At 48.8% G+C, this 18,573-nt stretch overlaps 1 protein-coding gene across 1 annotated transcript in view; it reads left to right on the top strand.

Moving 5' to 3' along the window:
- The window catches only part of ARMC9 (armadillo repeat containing 9), a 152,975-nt gene that overhangs the window by 122,887 nt on the left and 11,515 nt on the right, over window positions 1–18,573 (top strand). Inside the window, exons 20-22 of the mRNA XM_080798761.1 lie at window positions 273–377; window positions 10,469–10,584; window positions 16,243–16,379. Coding sequence (XP_080654887.1) covers window positions 273–377; window positions 10,469–10,584; window positions 16,243–16,379 — 358 coding nt within the window. The remainder of the gene's footprint in view (window positions 1–272; window positions 378–10,468; window positions 10,585–16,242; window positions 16,380–18,573) is intronic.

Genomic DNA, 18,573 nt, shown 5'->3' with positions numbered 1-18,573 from the left:
TATGGAACCTTTCCACACCTATGGTCATGGAAGCACTCCCTAGGTGGCCAGCTTCCAAAAGAGGGGGGCTGGCATTTTCCCTTCCATCTTCATGGACAGGTTATAAGCAAAGGACAGACTGCCCCCGAAGCCCTTGGAAATGCAAACCCATCAGTTGCGGGGTTGGGCAAAGGCCTTTTCTTTCCATGGCGGGTGCCCAGGAGGGGAGCCAGCTCTCCGGGAATGCATGGCCGGGGGTCCAGGGCACTCACCCCATGTGTCCTTTGAAACAGGAGGACCATGACATTATGGAAGCTGATCTGGACAAAGACGAGCTGATCCAGCCGCAGCTTGGAGAGCTGTCAGGCGAGAAGCTTCTGACCACGGAGTACTTGGGAGTAAGTACCACGTGAGGGGCAAGGGAGAAGTGGAAAGGAAAGACGGGTCATTGATGCATTGAGCCCTTGCAATGACACATAATGGTTTGGTTTAGTCTGTTATAATCCTGTGTTTATGGGAGGTTCTGTGTTGGCCAGTTTGCCTGCACCGTGGTCCTAGCTACCCATCCCAGAGCTGTTGGGGAACAGAAAGAGATTAGAATAGAACTAGAGAGCACAGGCCAGGAGCCTTCCTAGCATCTGAAGTGTGCCCATCTTTAGTAGTAATCATCTGCCTGTCCAGCTTCTGAATTTTTGTGTGCCTCATCTAGTAGAGGGGAAGAGTGCAACATTATTGGAAGTCGTCAGCACACACGTGAGGTTGCCCGACCAAGCGAAGGGTGAAGGGGGAGAGAGTGAGCGGCTGGGGATGGAGAGGAGGACCAGATGTCAGGAGGGGGAGCAAGAAGAGGGGCCTCTAAGAATGACAGAAGGTGAACAGTCAGAGAGGCTTGAAGAAAACCAGGAGATTGTAGTGTGCTGGAAAACAGAAGGGAAGAATGTTTCAGGATGGACTGAGTGGTCAGTCTGAGCATCCAGGAGGCCTGTGGGGTCACATATCCCAGATAGGGCCATGATCAGAGCTCTGAGAGCTCCCCGCTGACTCACGCACAGCCAGCTCTGGTAGCCCCTGGTTACCACCCACTAGCTAAGCAGGGAAGGGCGTGAGTCAGGAGGGGGCTGCCGATGGCCCAGGAGAGGATGGCATTATGAGGGGCCCGCAGGGGTCTCACGAAACCGTGATCAGAAGGCATGCCGTGATCAGGTGGAAAGTTGGAGTGTGAGGTTTCTCAAGAGAGTAGCAACTGCAAGGGATTGGGGGCCAGTCAGGGCTGAAGCCCTGTGACGGACAAAAGAGGACACAGGAGCCAAGGCCATTGGCATTAAAAGGAGCTCCTGGAATTTTGAAGCTGGTGATTGACTGGGTCTGTCACATGGACCCTGACATCTCCTTAAATTAGTCGGGTTATTGTTGGAGCCAAAGACCGGGAGCCAGTCTCTCGATGATCGGCCAGCAGGTACAGTGACTGGCAAAGGGAAAGCATGTGAGTGCAGGTGGCCTGAGCTTTGTAGGAGTGACTGGAAGCAGAAAGTGCCTCCCCACCACCGCCTCCAGCCCCACCCTCCATCTCACCCTGGGCACTGGTCTCCCTGCTCACCTGCCCCGGTCTTCCTCACCTTTTGAGGAATTTCCAGGGCCCCGGGCTGGAGTACATAATCTGCTGGTAGAACTTGAGGGTAGAGGACAGCCAGAGGCCCAGTTGGGGACCTTGTAGGCAAGGGTTTAGGATTTTATCCTACATGAACTGGGAGACTCCTGGAGCAGGGGAGTGACCCAGGTGGACTTGTTTTAATATATGACCTTCTATTTTCACTCTGGCTTCATCATGGAGAATGGACTATAGCGGGTAGGAGTGAAAGAAGGGGAAGGCTGGGCCGAGGGACACCTGGGTGGCTTAGTCCATTAAGTTTCTGCCTTCAGCTCAGGTCATGATCCCAGGGTTCTGGGATCAAGTCCCACATTGGGCTCCTTGCTCAGCGGGAAGCCTGCTTCTCTCTCTGCCTGCCACTCCCCCTGCTTGTGTGCGCTCTCTCTCTCTGACAAATAAATAATTTTTTTTAATTAAAAAAAAAAGAAGAAGAAGGCTGGGCTGAGGTGCCACCATTACCCGCCCCCTCCGCCTTGCCTCTGGCCGTGGTCAAGTGCTTAGAATGTCTCCAGGATCAAAGGAGTCTAATGGACTGTGGAAGCTCTGTTTACATTAGGTCAGGGAAGGTTAGAAGTGAGGCGGTCAGGTTCCATGCTGTTGGTGGGAGTCCGGAGCCCTGACGAGGCTTTCTTTCCCTTTGGAAGAACACTGGTTTTGTCAGGAAAGGACTGGCCTCCATTTGATAGGATGTACGTTTGTGAAAGGTAGACTCTCCTGCTTTATGGGCTGGAGATGAGGAGAACAGAGGAGGCGAGTTGTTAGCGGGGGAGCCTCTTCAGAAGAGGAGGAGCAACAGCCATGAGGCACACAGCCGTGCAGTCTGGGGACTCCATGACAAATGCTTCCTAGGGCAGCATAAACTGGATGGCTTAAAACACCAGACACGTATCCTCTCACAGCTCTGGGGGCTGGGAGTCCAGAACCAAGATGTCCCCACAGCCAGGCCCCCTGCGAAGGCCCTGGGGGAGAAGCTTTCATGCTCCCCCAACTTCTTGGGGCTCCATAGTTCCCTTGGCTTGTGGCTACGTCCCTCCGGAGCTCTGCCTCCATGTCCGCAGGGCCTCCTCCCCTTCTCTCTTTCATCCCTTGAATGGACACCTGTCATTGGGTCTAGGATAATCTACAACGCTCTCTTCGTCTCAGGCTCCTTAATTACATCTGCAAAGACTGCAAAGAACGTCCCGTTCACTGGTTCTTGGGGTTAGAACACGGACATCTCTCTTGGGCCTCCCATCAACCCTCCAGACCAGGTCACCAGAGGATTTCACGGTAGAAGCAGTCTTAAAGTTTCATTAGAAAACTATGTGGCATCACTGAGGGGCTGCATACACCCCAGTGTCACCATCTGCGTCCGTTGATCGTGCCCAGCTGCCCTCGGTCACCTGGCCCTGATGTGGAACAGATAGCCTGCCAGCCTCTGGGCGGGGGCCACCGACTTCAGCGACGGGTGTCCCTTGCTGCACGTGTGCTTCAGGTGGGCCGGGCTCTGAGTTCACATCATCATGTCACCTTGTGCCAGCCGGGGAACCTGCTTGAGACAGCAGATGTCTCACTGGGACCTCCGTGCCCAAGTTCATGACTCCCGCCTCCTATTCGGATGCACCAGGTAGATGGTAGCTTTGTCGAGGTCACTTGAAAGATGCGGATTTTTTGAAACATTGTATTAGACCATTCAAAAAGTTTTTATTGAATTTGTGGCATTTGCCTAATACAAAGCAGAATGCCGAAAAATATAAGACCTAGCTGTCGCCTCCGTGTTTACAAAAGAACACACAGAGCCAATGAAACCACGCTGTTGGTGAGGGATGCAGATGACAGCAAGGAGGGAGGCATGGTGAGTGGCTTGGCAGAGACCCCTGTACAACAGAGCCAACCCAGGGTTCTGCAAAGCCCCCAACCCTCTAGTGTGGTTCAAAGGTAGAGCCTAGGACCCGCCCCAGACCTCTTTACAGTCCCAGGAATCTTTTCCTGTTCACACCAGTGATTTGGAAACTGGATTGGGGGTGGAAAGTGGTAGCAGGGGGCAGCGGAAGCCCCCTGCTGGGCATTCATAGCCACACCCTTCCCTGGGAGGCCATACCCATGCCACCCCACCGCACCCCCCACCCCCTCTAAGCCCAGGTCCTCATTGTCCCAAGTGTAAGTGTAGAGCTCCTGCGCATCACAGAGTTCTGGCCTTGAAAAATGCTGCAGGCCACAGAGCTCAGAAAGCTGGCAACAGGAGAACAGGTCCGTTTTCCTAAATTTGCACGAGATTGGCAGTGGTCACATGAGATGTGTTGCTTACTCGTAATTCCGGGGAAAAGCAGCATGCCTTGTGTCTTCCTGAGGCCGTGACCGTCAGCAGGGCAAGACTGGTGATTTGCCAACTTCTCCTTGCTTGGTTATTTCTGAATTTTTTTTGTATCACCCATACTATGCTGAATAATCATTTAATTCTTCCTGAAAGGAATGCCCTGATTTAAATAGCTTCGTCACCTTGGTTAAAGGGGCATAGATATTTATCATAGCATCTCAGTTTTTTTTTTTTTTTATTTTTTTAAAGATTTTATTTATTAGAGAGAGAGAGCACAGGCAGACAGAGTGGCAGGCAGAGGCAGAGGGCGAAGCAGGCTCCCTGCTGAGCAAGGGGCCCGATGTGGGACTCGATCCCAGGACGCTAGGATCATGACCTGAGCCGAAGGCATCCACTTAACCAACTGAGCCACCCAGGCGTCCCTCAGTTTTTTATTTTTATTTCAGAGTTTAAACTTACTGTTACCTTTAACAATAGTTACAGGCGTGTCTTAAGTTAGCAGAGCCCATGTCACAGGCCAAGCCCTGTGCTGACCACTTCGCACATCTGACTCCCAGCAAACTACAGGGAAATTCTGTTTGTGTAGCATTTTCTAGACGGGATAGCCAAGGCTGAGGAAGGGTAAGGAACATTCTCAAGTGGATTTGAGCCTGCTTGCCTTTGCTCTTTCCCACTAAGCTGTGCCACCTTCTGGAAGAGCTGTCGATTTTCCAGTGAATTGCATTCTGTATTTGAAAACTGAGAGAAGTCCCACTGAGTGCTCTCCGTTGTAAGCATAGACTCAGTTTGGAGGGGAATGCAGACTGTAAAAGCTAATTACTCGTTTTCGACACTTTCTTCCCCCTGTCAAATGAAGGCCCAAATTCGTGCAGTTTTCTCTGGAGCCTTGTCTCCAGAGAATGGGTATATGCACATACGCCTGGGAATCTGCAACTCACCCCCCTCCTGCCCCCAGGGGTCCTGAAGCCGGAGTCTGGGCCATGGAGACTTTGCCACTGGGGCAGTGGGCACAGCTGGCCGGGTGCAAGGCTGGGCCCCTTGGGGGAAGCTGGGCTCCGGGTGCCGTCTCCCACTGTCCTCAGGGAACACGAGACTCTGGCAGCAAAAACCACAACCAGAGAAAGAAGAGCCTCAGTTTGCAATTTTTGCTTCTAGATCTTCTCTTTCAAATGTGTCTCCACATTGGGGCTTTTTCCAATCCCTTTCCAATCCGTTCTTCCTGCTCTGCCTAATGATTGAAGACTCAGTGCCCTCCACAGAGCCGGATAGCCGTTGGAACTAAAAGTCCACCTTTCTTGTGTGTGAAAACACAACCGAACAAGCAGGGTGAAAAGATCCCCAGCCCCCGAATATACTAAATGCGTTTCTTTTTCAGTTTATTTCTTATATTATTTTTTTACATTTATTTATTTATTTATTTTAGTTTTTTTTTTTATTTATTTGAGAGAGAGAGAGAGAGAAAGAGCACAAGCAGGGAGAGTGGGAGGAGAAGCAGGCCTCCTGCGGAGCAGGGAGCCAGATGCAGGGTGTGATCCCCGGACCCCGGGACCATGACCTGAGTTGAAGGCAGACACTTAACTGACAGAGCCACTCAGATGCCCCTATTTATTTATTTTTAATTAATGTCTACACCAAACATGGGGCTCAAGCTTAGAACCCTGAGATCAAGAGTTGCACACTCTACCTCCTGAGCTAGTTAGGCGCCCTGTGTATTCTTCTTTCTCATTACAAAAGAAATGCTTATTACTCGAAGTCAGAAGTAAACAGCACACACAATCGTAATAAGCACTGTTCCCTTCCATTTATCTCTGCGTTGTGTCTTTCCTTTATCAACTGCAAACAGCAGAGTCCTGCCTTATCAGTCCCACTGATGATACTGGGGGACATCAGACCCCAGGCTCTGTCCATGTCTTGCTACACCCTGCTGTCAGCATGAAGGGAAGACCCAGGTTTTGTGGGACCTCTGGTTTACAGGGCTTGGGAGGACTTCTTTATTTTCTTTTTTTTTAAGATTTTATTTATTCGAGAGCAAGAAAGAGAGCACAAGCAGTGGGGAGGGAAAGAAAGAGAGGGAGAAGCAGGCTTCCCACTGAGCAGGGAGACCAATCTGGAACTCGATCCCAGGACCCTGAGATCATGACCTGAGCTGAAGGCAGAGGCCTAACCTACTGAGCCATCCAAGAGCCCCAAGTACAGGAAGCCTTCTTTAAATAAAGGAATACAAAGCTAGCTATGAAAGTGAACATCTACTTGAGAATAAGAATGAGAAAATAAATCACAGTGAATTCAAATTTTAATAATTGACAGATATCACAAACAGAACAGTAGTATTTTTGTTAATTAGCTGCTTTGCACACCTCATAGGGGCTTTTTTAAAATTTTTGTTTTATGCCTTTGATTGCCTCTACATAGATGACCATGAGTTTGTAACGTATTCTACAGAGAGAAAAAGAAATTAGTCCTTCTTGTAATGTATTTGATCACATTTAATCAAATTTGATCAAGATCAGAAAATCTGGCCTCACATTTAGTTTTTGATAATGCTGTATACATTTTTAGGGTTGTCGCTAAATTTGAGAACACCATCCTCAAGTTTCTTCCACAAATAAGCTGCAAGATTTGAAGCTATTTCTAGTTTTCTTGCATGCTCATTATTCATAAATGTTCTGACAACATAGGGAATTCCTAGAAGCTCTTCCTATCCCAAGATGGCTAGCAACTGTTTGGCTGTGCCCCGAAGTGAATGGGAATCAGATGAATATATCCCAGAAAACCTGCATTAAATGTCACTTGGACTCAGCATCCCCTTACCTAAGTCCTAAATTCTAGCCATCATGTCCCCAGCATGACGGGAAGTGGGACAAAGGAAGTCAGAGTAGGAAGAAACAGCAGAAGGGAAGTCAGAGTAGAAAAAAACAGTAGTAGTAAGTGCTTGCAATGAAAATATCCTATTTTTGCAAATGTTACAAAAACATGTGACCACACAAACACATTGCGAGGGCCCCTTCTGGGCCTTGAAGCTCCAGTTTCATGAGCTCCGCAGCAGGCCTGCCTCCGAGCATCGCCCCTCATTCCCACGTGTTGCCTCTCGGTCATGAGGGGACCGATACAGCCCCTGGCACAGACCCATGAGAAAGTCAGGAAGAGGGCCACAGCTACCTCCTCAATAGTGCTTGTCCCCAAAGCTCCCACTGGTGACTCCACTCCATTCTTACAGTCAGAACTGGGTCACAGGACACCCAGCTGCAAGGGAGTCTGGGTAAGGGAGTATTTTTAAGTGGAAACATTTCTTTGCCAACAAAATCAGAGTACTGTTGGTCAAGAGAGACTGACTGTTGGGTGGGCAGCAAACAGGGTCTGCTTCAGCTCCTGTATTATTCGTATGTGGGTGATGGATTCGTGGTTGGATGGATGGATGGATGGACTGATAGATGATAGAAAACATATATTTTCTTATAAAAATTTATACTGTTTTATTAACATATCACAGTTTCCTTACGTGATTCACCAATCCTTGAAAACTAGTCAATGGGAAATAACATTTTTTTTCTAAATTGACATGTGTTGACCATCTTCTGCTACTGAATAAATTACATTCTGCTAAATCATCTGCTGCATTTTTTTAGTAGCAGAACGTTCTTTCAAACAAAAGCCCCATCTGTCACACAGATGAACTCAGCCTTCGGCCACCAGTAAGGTGGCCGCCAGAAACCCTTTCTCTCCTCACTCCTGATAGCCCCTGAGGCATTTCTGCGGAACTCAGTAGAGTCATGGGTTGTTGGGCAAGATAGCCTTTCAGATCTTTCCAGCCCAAAAAGGCTGCTTTGAAACTGAGGGGACCAGAGAGGGGCGTGAGACCTTGTGGGCTCCGTGGCTCACTCTGCAGGCACAACAGGTCATAAGGTGAGCGGGAGGCAGGCCCGCAGGGGGCAGCTGCTGTGAGACGCTGGGTGTGCCCAGCACAGTGCTGGGACCCTCACACGTACCCCTCTGCACTGAGGGTGTCTGGGTAACAGACCAGACATTCAGGCCCACAGGCCAGACTCGGTTTCTTCATCTCCTGGAGAGGCCAAATACCACCCACCTGAAGTTATTTCCTAGGCCTCTAAGGATCTAAGAAGATGGGATGGCAGGGGCGCCTGGCTGTCTCCGTCATAGAGCACACAACTCTTGATCTCGGGGTTGTGAGTTCAAGCCCCACATTGGTTGCAGAGATTACTTAAAATCTTAAAAAAAAAAAAATGGAAATGGTATGGCTGACTGTGTTTTCTGAAGGCTGAAACACTCACATGTAAGTGTCCTCTAGGAAGGAGCTGGGAGGATGAGCTCAGGAGATGCGTGGGGTAGGGGACGAGGACGCTAGAAGGCATATGTTCCCCATCTCCCCTTTTCCAGTATCTTAGGACCCACCTTCTGAGCTGTCTTTGGACTCGGGTGTTCTATCTGTCATAATGGAGGGAGAAAGAGAAGCAGGGGTATTCCTGGGGTGTGTTTGAGGATGGGATGAAAGGGGCCTGCTCCCCTGATGAGCAGCACAGGCTGTAAATTTGAGCCTCGGTGCTGGACGGGGCAGCGTGACCAGAGGGGAGTGTAAGAGCAGCCAACAGTGTGGAGGGATTTCGGTGAAAATAGCCTTCTGTGGCGGTTCACACGAGGGCTACAGAGGGAGGCGGAACTGCATTTTAGTTCTTCCTAGAAGGTTGCTCAAGTGCCGTCTCCTCCCCAGAGCCTGAAGGCCTCACACCTTCTCTGTCCTCCGGCCCTGCTCCCCTTCCCACGGCCTCCCCTCTGCCCCCTCCGCCCACCCTCCCTAACTGGCAGCCGTCCCCACAGCACGGGGAGGCCCCTTTTTTCTCTTCCCTTCCTCACACACTAGATTAACCCAAATAAGCTCTCAGCAAAAATCAAGGAATCAAAGATGTAATTCCAATTAAAAAAAAAAAATTCTGGTTTGTTTTTGTTATTGTACAAGCCAACTTTTTTTATTTTTATTTTCAAGTAATTCTAGATTCACAGGAATTTGAAAAGATAATGTCAAGAGGTCCATAGCCCTTCCCTCGGTTTCTGTGGTGGCCCAGCTTTGCATGACTGAGCACCAGGTCACACGGGCGACCCGTGCTGAGACCATCCAGACTCTGGTCCCATTTCCACAGTCGTACAGTCATGTCTTCCGTAAACCATTTGTCTCAGTTGTGAACATAATCTAATCATATTACAGAACACTTGGAAAATAAAGGGGAGAAAAAAGTTCCTCCTGCTTCTGCTATCCTGCCTCCCACTGTATGCGTTTTAGTGTTCATTTCCTTCCGGTCTCATGTGTACTTTTAGCCTAATGGAAAGCATCATTTATATGCAGTATTACAACCTCTTATTAAATGTTTTAGGAAAACATTTTTTCATAACCTAGTCTTTAGCATTGTAAATGGCCACTTAATATTTCAAATGAATTTGCCATATTTCACTTATTTATTCCTCTCTTATCAGACACTTGATTATTCCAACTTTATAACAATTTTGTAACCAGCAACTTTGTTTATTTAACGTTTTCCATATTTGGGGTTCTTTCGCTAGGATTTAAACCCAAGGATGTGAACATTTTTATGACCCCCCTGATATAAAACACCAGATTACTTCCTACAGTAATTAGAAATGACCCAGCCTGCTGGGCCACTAACATTTCTGACTCCTGCCAGCCACGGGATCATTTCTGTAATGATCCTGTAATCATTGAAAGATGATACCTTTTAGTTGTAGTTTCTTCTTCTTTTTTTTAAAGATTTTATTTATTTATTTGACACAGAGAGAGAGAGGGAAAGAGCACACAGGCAGGGGGAACAACAGAGGGAGAGGGAGAAGCAGGCTCTCTGCAGAGGAAGGAGCCCGATGTGGGGCTCTATCCTAGGACCCTGCAGTCATGACCTGAGCCGAAGGCAGACTTTTAACGACTGAGCCACCCAGGCGCCCCAGAAGTTGTAGTTTCTAATTACTTGTGAAATTGATCGTTTTTTTCTTTTTTTTATCACTGATCTTTTCTATTGTGTAACTTAGCTATTTGAATTCTTTGCTCAATCATCTACTGTTTTACTTTTTGATATGTAAGAGCTACTTATCTAATGACAATCTTAACTTTTCATCGGTTAAATATGTGCAAATATTTCTTCCCAGTTGGTTGTTTACCTGTTCATTTGGCTTATCTCTAATATATAAGTGGAAAATTTTTATGAAACCAAATCTGCCTATCTTTTTTTCCCTTCTCACTTTCAAAACTCAGTCTTCCCCGAGATGTGATTATTACCGTATTCAAACTGTTTTCTTCTCCTCTTTTCCATGGCCTGATTTTTTTTTTAATTTATACTGCTAAGTGGCCTAATGCAAACCTAAAGGAATTTTTCCCCAATTTCTGCTTATTGGAATAATCCGTGTCATGATCCTTCCTCACTTATTTGCAAAGCCTCTTATTACTAGAGATCAATGTATTACATGTAGGAACTTCTCCTTCAAGGTCAGCTCTCAAGCAGGTGGTATCTCCTCTTTCCTTCCACCAGATTATGACGAACACGGGGAAGGCGAGGCGGAAGGTCCTGGCCTGTGCGCAGCAGAGTGCCGACGAGCCCCTGCGCCGGCCCGTCACCCCTGGCGGCCACAGGACCGGGTACCCAGTGTAAGTCCGGGCTAACAGAGGCGGGATTTCTTTTCTTAAGCTTTGTTTTAACTGCAGTGTAAGATGTATGTCTTGAAAAACTCAAAATAAAGCGTTCACATTGGAAAGCATTTATCTCTTTATTGTTTATCTCTCGGGGATTTTTGAGGGGAAAGACTTGTCTCCCTCACCCCTGGCTTGCTTCTTCCAAAAATGAAATGGTTGGATTTCAGGATCTCCAGGTACTTCCAGCCCTAGCCCAGAAGAAGCCAGGTGTCAGCCAATGTAATTCAAAGGAAAGGACCAGAAGGAGCAGCGGTGGATCCACCCAACGGCCCCCCAACCCCGCTGGGGTTGCTTTTGTTCTGCTGGGGTGGAGTGTCACAGATGAAGACACCAAATCCACTTATTTTTAGATAAACACACTTTTTAAAGCAAATGTATGCATGTTTAGCGGCCTAGCTTTCTTCATAGCCTTGCTCCTACCCCATTGATGTAACCAAAATTGTAGTGGGGTTACCCAGAACCTCGGATCAACCTGGGGACCTAGGGACCTAGATCCCTGTGGGCTCTTAGGGAGCCCCAGACCAGGCAGTCCAGCTGTCCAGAGAGAATGGCAGAGAGAAATGGGTACCAGCCGGGGCGTTATAAAGAGCAGGAGAAAAACCTACAGATGTGATCATAGAATAGTTCAGATGAATAGGACATATTTTATGGAGTTATCCCCTATAGCTGGGCAGTTTGGTTGTTTCCAGTTTTACTCTATAGTAATTTGTAAGGAACAGCCAGGTGCCTGGGATACAGCCCCAAACAGAGCCTAGAAAGGGCTGCCCCCACAGAGCTCCATGCACGGTTGCTGGGGAGGCCGAGCCCCCCACACCCAGAGATCCTGCCAAGTGCTGTTGCCCACGTGGGACTTGACCTATAAGTATTTCCAGGCCCACGCCATGGACTGGTGATCTGTTTGATTTGGTTTCCAAACTAGTCATCCCGTGCTTCACATTTCAAGGTTCTTATTTTAAATTGCTAATATGCATTTTTCTCTTAAACTTGCTATCAGTATGTTTTAACTTAGCTTCCAGCTTGTGAACATTTTGCAACCTCTGCGTCCTCTCAGTTTTCCTCTATGGGCATGATGTATAATTTACACACTTAGACTTTGTTTTGCCGAACTGTTTGAAAGAAGGTTGCAGACTTGCGGCACACGTCCCTCAAGGGCCAGGACATCCTGTACTTAACAACAATATCACACCTAAGAGAATTAACATTCAAGTAACTTTATATAGTATATCAGTATTCCCTAACTGTCCCCAAAATGTCCTTTATATCAGGTTTTGTGTTTGCTTGTTTGATTTGGAATATAGCCAAGTGTCAACTACTAGTAAATCTAGTTTATATCTTTTTAAATGGAAGTGGTAACAGGAGCTGATAAAATTCATCTTGCTTAACGTGGAATAGAGGATGTCAAATCGTCATCTTTAAAAATTATTTCAAGATTATCTTTTAAAGCTCTTGAAACCCAGAGAGACAATCATGACATAAGGCTATTTCATTAGAAATAAGGATAAAAGGAATCTAATAAATATAAGCTCTAACCAGTGGGCACCATCAATTCTGAGGTCAGGTGTTCTGCCTTGTGGAGAGGAAGAGGACGTCTTTCCATGCCTGGAAGTGGTCCCTGCAAGGACTGAGAGGACCTCATTTTCCTGGAACTAGCCCTTCCCACTCCAAGTGCAATTGCCCATGGCCGCTCCCTCCATTGGGCCAATCTGCAAACATTTCTATCGCTTCTGTGTGCCAGATGGCGTGCTAATTGCTAGGGAAACTAGAATCAATGAGATGTGATTTCTGTCCCCAGAAGCACACAGAGCCAGCCACCTCCTGGGGGAGAGCCATCATCAATGTCCTGTGGTCAGTGGATGGTAGCAGACGCTGGGTGCTCCCTGCACTCGGCAGAAAGTCAACTTTCAGGATCTTTGGTTGTAAAGATCCTATAAAAAGTGTCTGTGACTCCGCATAGCCAGCCAGCTCTGATCATCTAGTGCTGCCAGGAGTATTGACCAAGAATCTCAGGGATCTTGGGGACACTGACCATACACACCACACACATTCGAGGTACTAGTACTTCTGGAGTTAGTAATCCTATTTCTAGGATTTGATGCTGAGAAGCAATCAGAAATTCACAGATATATATACATGGGCATTTATTGCAGTATTCGTAAGAAATCTAAATGGAGGCACCTGGGTGGCTCAGTTGGCGAAGCATCTGGCCCTTGATTACAACTGAGGTCATGATCTCAGGGTCGTGAGATTGAGCCCCATGTTGGGCTCTACACTGCACATGGAGCCTGCTTAAGATTCTCTCTCTCCCTCTCTCCCTCTGCCCCTCTCTAAAAAAATAAAGAAAACCTTACTCACTAAAAAAAAAAAAAGAATAAATGCCCAAAGTAGGAGGCTGTTTACATAATTATATATTCATACAACACAGCATTGAAAATGACGTTTTTGAAGAATGTTTAATACATGAGGAGAGCCTCACAATATATTGCTAAGTGAAAAAGCAAATTTTTAAAAAATATTTTATTTATTTGATGGACAGAGATCACAAGTAGGCAGAGAAGCAACCAGAAAGAGAGAGGGGGGAAGGCAGGCTCCCCGCTGAGCAGAAAGCCCGATGTGGGGCTCGATCCCAGGACCCTGGGATCATGACCTGAGCCGAAGGCAGAGGCTTTAACCCACTGAGCCTCCCAGGCACCCCGAAAACCTAATTATAAAACAGGGTAGATCCAGCCTGCTGGTCACTTACAGTGATCCCAAGTTATTTTTTAAGGTACGTATTTGCATTTTTTAAAAGGTTTTATTTATTTATTTGACAGACACAGCAAGAGATGGAACACAAGCAGGGGGAGTAGGAGAGGGAGAAGCAGGCTCCCCGCTGAGCAGGGAGCCCCATGCGAGGCTTGATCCCAGGGTGAGCCAAGGCAGACACTAAGGCCTGAGCCACCCAGGTGCCCCTAATTGCATTTTTTTAAAGTGAAAAGATAACAGATGTTAATAGTGCTTGTGTCTAGGTATTGGGAGGGCAGGACGTTCTAGATATAGTCCATATATTTTCCTAATTTTTCATGATAAACATTTACTGCTTTTTTTTTAAGCTTTTATTTATTTATTTGACAGATAGAGATCACAAGTAGGCAGAGAGGCAGGCAAAGAGAGGGGGAAGCAGGCTCCCTGCTGAGCAGAGAGCCCGATATGGGGCTCGATCCCAGGACCCTTGGATCATGACCCGAGCCGAAGGCAGAGGCTTTAACCCACTGAGCCACCCAGGCGCCCCTACTGTTTTTTAATCAAGAAAAGAAAGATTGAGGGGCGCCTGGGTGGCTCAGTCATTAGGCATCTGCCTTTGGCCCAGACCATTATCCCAGGATCGTGGGATCAAACCCCACATCTGGCCCTGCTCAGCGGGAAGCCTGCTTCTCTCTCTCCCACTCCCTCTGCTTGTGTTCCCTCTCTCACTGTGTCTCTCCGTCAAATAAATAAATAAAACCTTAAAAAAAAAAAAAGAAAGAAAGAAAGATTGGAAATAAAAAGACGGTCACCCTGCACAGCTCAGGACCCTCCCTCACCGGAGCATTCTATGTGCGCCTGTAACCCTCCCTCAGCCTATTTCCTCTGCAAACCGCACCCCCTCACTTCACCCCCTCTGTGGGTTCTGGATCCCTCCCCTCCGCCCACTGCCCAAACTTGGCGCCATCATTTAACACCTCATTTCCTCCACCCTCCCCTCCTACTACTTTCCTTTCCCAGGCCTTCCTTCAGACAGGCTCCCAGGTCCCCGGCCCACCTTGGCCAGGGCCTCTCTGCCTGCTTCCCTGCCCCCTCCCCTCCCTTCGTGGCCCACACGGTCCAGCAGTGACCTCAAGTTCCTCCTGCCACAGCTATCCATGACCTTGAAGCTTCCTTTTTTTTTTTAATTAAAATTCAATTAGCCAACATCTAGAACATCATTTGTCTCAGCTGTAGAGTTCAGGAACTCATCAGCTGCAGTTTCCAACCCTAGAGGATGCTCAGCGTCTCTCTCGTGGTTGTCACTGCCAACCCACCTCCTGGTCACCCTCCTACCCCCACACCCTGCTGCCATGTAGGCTTGGCCCCAGACTCCCCTCTGCCAACTAAAATGCCCCATTTGTGGCCCCTACCCATCCTGCCTCTCTGCGGGTTTCCTTGCACACTGCTGACACCCATATCTCATTCCTTTCTAGACTTGCCCCAAGCCCAAGGGGTGTCCCCACAGCACCCCAAGTCAGCGCTTCCTAGGGGAACACCACTCTCTTCTGAGCCCCCGGCTTCAGGGAATGGCATTAACACCCCCAAACACCCGATCCAGAATCCCACCCCGTGGCCCGCCAAGCCCTCTCCCTCTGCTCTCCCTGCTCTGGCCTCCCCTCTGCCCTCCAGAGCCACATCTTCCCCCCACAATGGTGCGTCCTGCCACACTCTGCTAGAATGAGGTTTCTAGCACATCACCATAGAATGGCATTTGGGTGACTCCTGTTTCCCTCAGGGATCAAATCTAACAAAACGGTGGCTGATAGTTGACACTGACAGTTGACCCCCCCCACCCAGCCCCCCACACCTCGGGCCTCAAAGCGCCCCAGGACACCCTTTCCCCTCTAGCCCACAGTTTTTGTGGTGCCTTAAATCTTTCTGTAACAATGCAGCATTTTGTTTGTTTCCGCCTCTATATCTGCCTCACATGTTACCTCTGTTGGAAAATTTTCCCTCTTTTGGCTCCAGGTAGCCCTAGCTCAGAGTTCAGGACTGGCTGAAAGCCACACACACGCACACACACACACACACACAGCCTTTCCTGCCCTTTAGGGTGGCTTAGCGTCTGTTTGTCTTTGCCACTGGAACTGACATTCAAGAACGGCCATCTCCTAGGGCCCAACCCTGGGCAGAGCGCCACAGGCCCACCCTGCCGTGTCTCCCACCAAGCCCTCGCTGGGCAGGTGGCTAGTGTCTCCTTGTTGAAGAGAAGCGAGTGCTGGGCCCACCGGGAGAGCCTACCTCGGGATCTGCTGTCGAGGCTGAACGAGGAGCTACTGTCCATCCCTCCACCTCCCAGCTGGCCCAGGCCCCCTGTCTCTGGCTCCCGGCCTGGGGGTCCAGCACAATGAGGCGCCCAGTCCGTGTCTGCTGCGTGAATGGGTCTTCACCGACCCGGGTGCTGGCAGGCGTGCGGGCACCATTCAGCAGGTGATGCAGAGAGAAGGCTCCCGGGCCTGGGTCTGCCTAACTCTTCCTGTCATGGCTGACATGACATGTCATGTCTTCCCTGACTGCATTCGTCCCTTCGCTCCTCTGCTTCATCCTCCGAGGAAAAACCAGAAGATTGGTGCCTTGAATGGTTTGGTTGAAATGTCATGTTCCCATGTCCCCCAAGGCCAGAAGATCTCATTCGTGTGTTATAATGACATGAAGCCATATATCCCTGTAAATGAATAGGAGCTAACAGGATACTTTCTAATTTCTGCCAATGCCCTCAAATATGTTTAATGTCTGCTAGGAATTTCAGGTACTTCTACTTCCTTGTGTCTGTTTGTGTTGCCGCTCAGTAGTCAGCACATACCTCCTGGCTATCTGTATTTATTGCTGTTTCTCATTTTTTTCCTCCAGACTGGAAGACTGTCCCATTTCTCCCCAGATGACCCAGCACTCCCGAAACGGCAGCCTCCCATCCCTGACAAGCGCCCACCCTCCCATCTACAATGGGGCGGAGCCCGGTGCTTCCAAGTCTGGCATCTCTGCTTCAGGTAAGAAGCAGCGCGGGGGCTGGGAGGCAGCTCGGGGGGCTGATGATGCCCAGAATCAGAATCAAAGGAAGCAGCAGCAGTTAGAGACCCAGAAAGGCCTCAGCCTCACACCTGATCTCCCCCACTACGCTGTGTCACACGGGCCCACAGGCCCACAACCACACAGCCACGCATGACCGCCGGCTTTTCCTCTAAAGCCCCTGTCTCAAAGCACCATGTGTGCTGCCCACGTCCACAGATGAGTCGGGCAAGATTTCTGCTCGCGGAAAGCTGCATTTGATGTGCAATTTCAAAGTAGTCATCTCAGAAAAACGGACATTCCTGACCGAGACTTTGGTGCACCCAGCTCGGTTGCTAAGGCAGTCGGCCACCTGTTCAAGGGCTGGTCTGAGACAGAAACGCGCCAGGAGAAGCCAGGAGAAACGGCCGCAAGAGCCAAAACATTTTGAAACATCTCATTGAATTCCCCGGAGACTGATGGGGGATAAAAGGATTTTGTTAGATGCCAGAAAAAAAATAGATATGCTTTGAATCAGAAATGTACGAAGTATTTTTTTTTTAATTCACAAGAGGAAATTAAAAGGATATGAGCAGGCCAGATAAGGCTAATCTCCATTGAAAGAGGAAAAACAACAGAGGAGCAGGTCAGATTCTGGGATGAGAAACATCGAACTTCTATAATCCGCTCACTGTTGGATTCCAGCGCTTCCAAGCCCGGTTCAAAGCAGAAGGCTGGTCACAGACCAGAGGACAGCCCAGTTGTTGAGTGTGGGGGACGGTCTCCTGGTTAGGCACAGTTTTAGAGGTTTCACCAACTGGGCTCATGTGTTATTAGAGCTGTAAACATTAATATGCCTTCACTGAAAGGTGATTAAGCTCCACCATCTGTCCAGAGATTTCTGCTGCCAGGATGGAGATTTTAGGTGGTCTAACCACCTTTGCCGATTTAACCAAATGCCATTGAGTTAAAAGGTGATTTCAAGCTCTATAGACCTGGACTTCCCAAAAGTTGCATTTAGGGTAATTTATTTATCAGGTACATCCTTGCTTTAACCAAATCAACCACCAGGATGGTCCTCCGTCTGACACCAATTCTCTGTATGGTCCTGTGTTTTGGAAAGATTTAGCATGGATTACCTATAGGAGGGAGGCATTTGAGGTTGCCACAGATGGAGTAGCTGCGTGGCAACTGGTTTTCCTGGAGATGGTGATGTCATTGTGATTTTCAAAAACAATTCGTGGTAGCCCTGACAAAGTCAAGGCACTGGCCAATCCTGGTTCCTCACGTGAAAACAGTGAGCAGCCTTGGTGATCAGCAGTAGGCCCCAGTGCCTCTCCCTGGGGAGGTAGCAGCCCTCTACATGGGCCACCTGGAGGCAGGGCAGCCGCTTGGCCCAAGTCACTGAACGCTGAGACCATATTCCCTATGTCCCCTCCTCCTGCATGTTCCTCTCTACTTAGGCCTGGCTGGGACACCCTCCCTACTCTGTCCATCAACTCCCCACTAGTCCCCACCTCAGTGGGCTCCAAACTAACTGTCTTCAGTCCACCAGCCAGAAACCAGCCGTATTAACCTCTCTCCCCAGCCCTGCCCAGCCTGCGCTCTGCCTCAGGACAGTACTCCCTCTCCTCCATCTCCCTTACAATCATTCTACTAGAGAAGCCCACCCTCCGGGTTAGTGGCTCTCCCTCAGTCACTTAGGAAGCCTTTCGGGAACATTTCTGGAACAGATTCTGTTCCTCCTCCTACCTTCTTTCAGGCTTGGCCAGCTATAGCCACCCTAGAACCAATGTGTCCCTGGCCAGTGTTTACCCTCCACTCATCAACCCCCCAAGCCGGTCTTGTTGCTGCCATCCCTCCCTCTTCTGATCCAGCCTCTACATGAGGATGGAAAGCAAGTAGGCTTGGGCTTACGTGCTTAGAATGCGCATAACCAGGGTTGAGACTAGTTCTGAGGCTGCCTCTGGGTTCAGCAGATATAAGACAGCCCGAGAGGAAGAAGACAGTGGTGGGCCTGGTGGCCTCCTTGTCTTCTGTGATATTCCCTCCCTGTCAAAAGCCTAGAGCTATGTGGTGCCTGGGTGGCTCAGTTGGCTGGGCTATTGCCTTGTGCTCAGGTCATGATCCCAGAACTATGGGATCAAGTCCCGTGTCGGACTTCCCCTCCTCTGCAGGGAGCCTGCTTCTGCCTCT

This window comes from Martes martes (genome assembly GCF_963455335.1).
Source record: "Martes martes genome assembly, chromosome: 3".
NCBI lineage: Eukaryota > Metazoa > Chordata > Mammalia > Carnivora > Mustelidae > Martes > Martes martes.
Note: the sequence above shows the minus strand (reverse complement) of the source record. Positions and strands in the feature narration are given on the sequence as shown.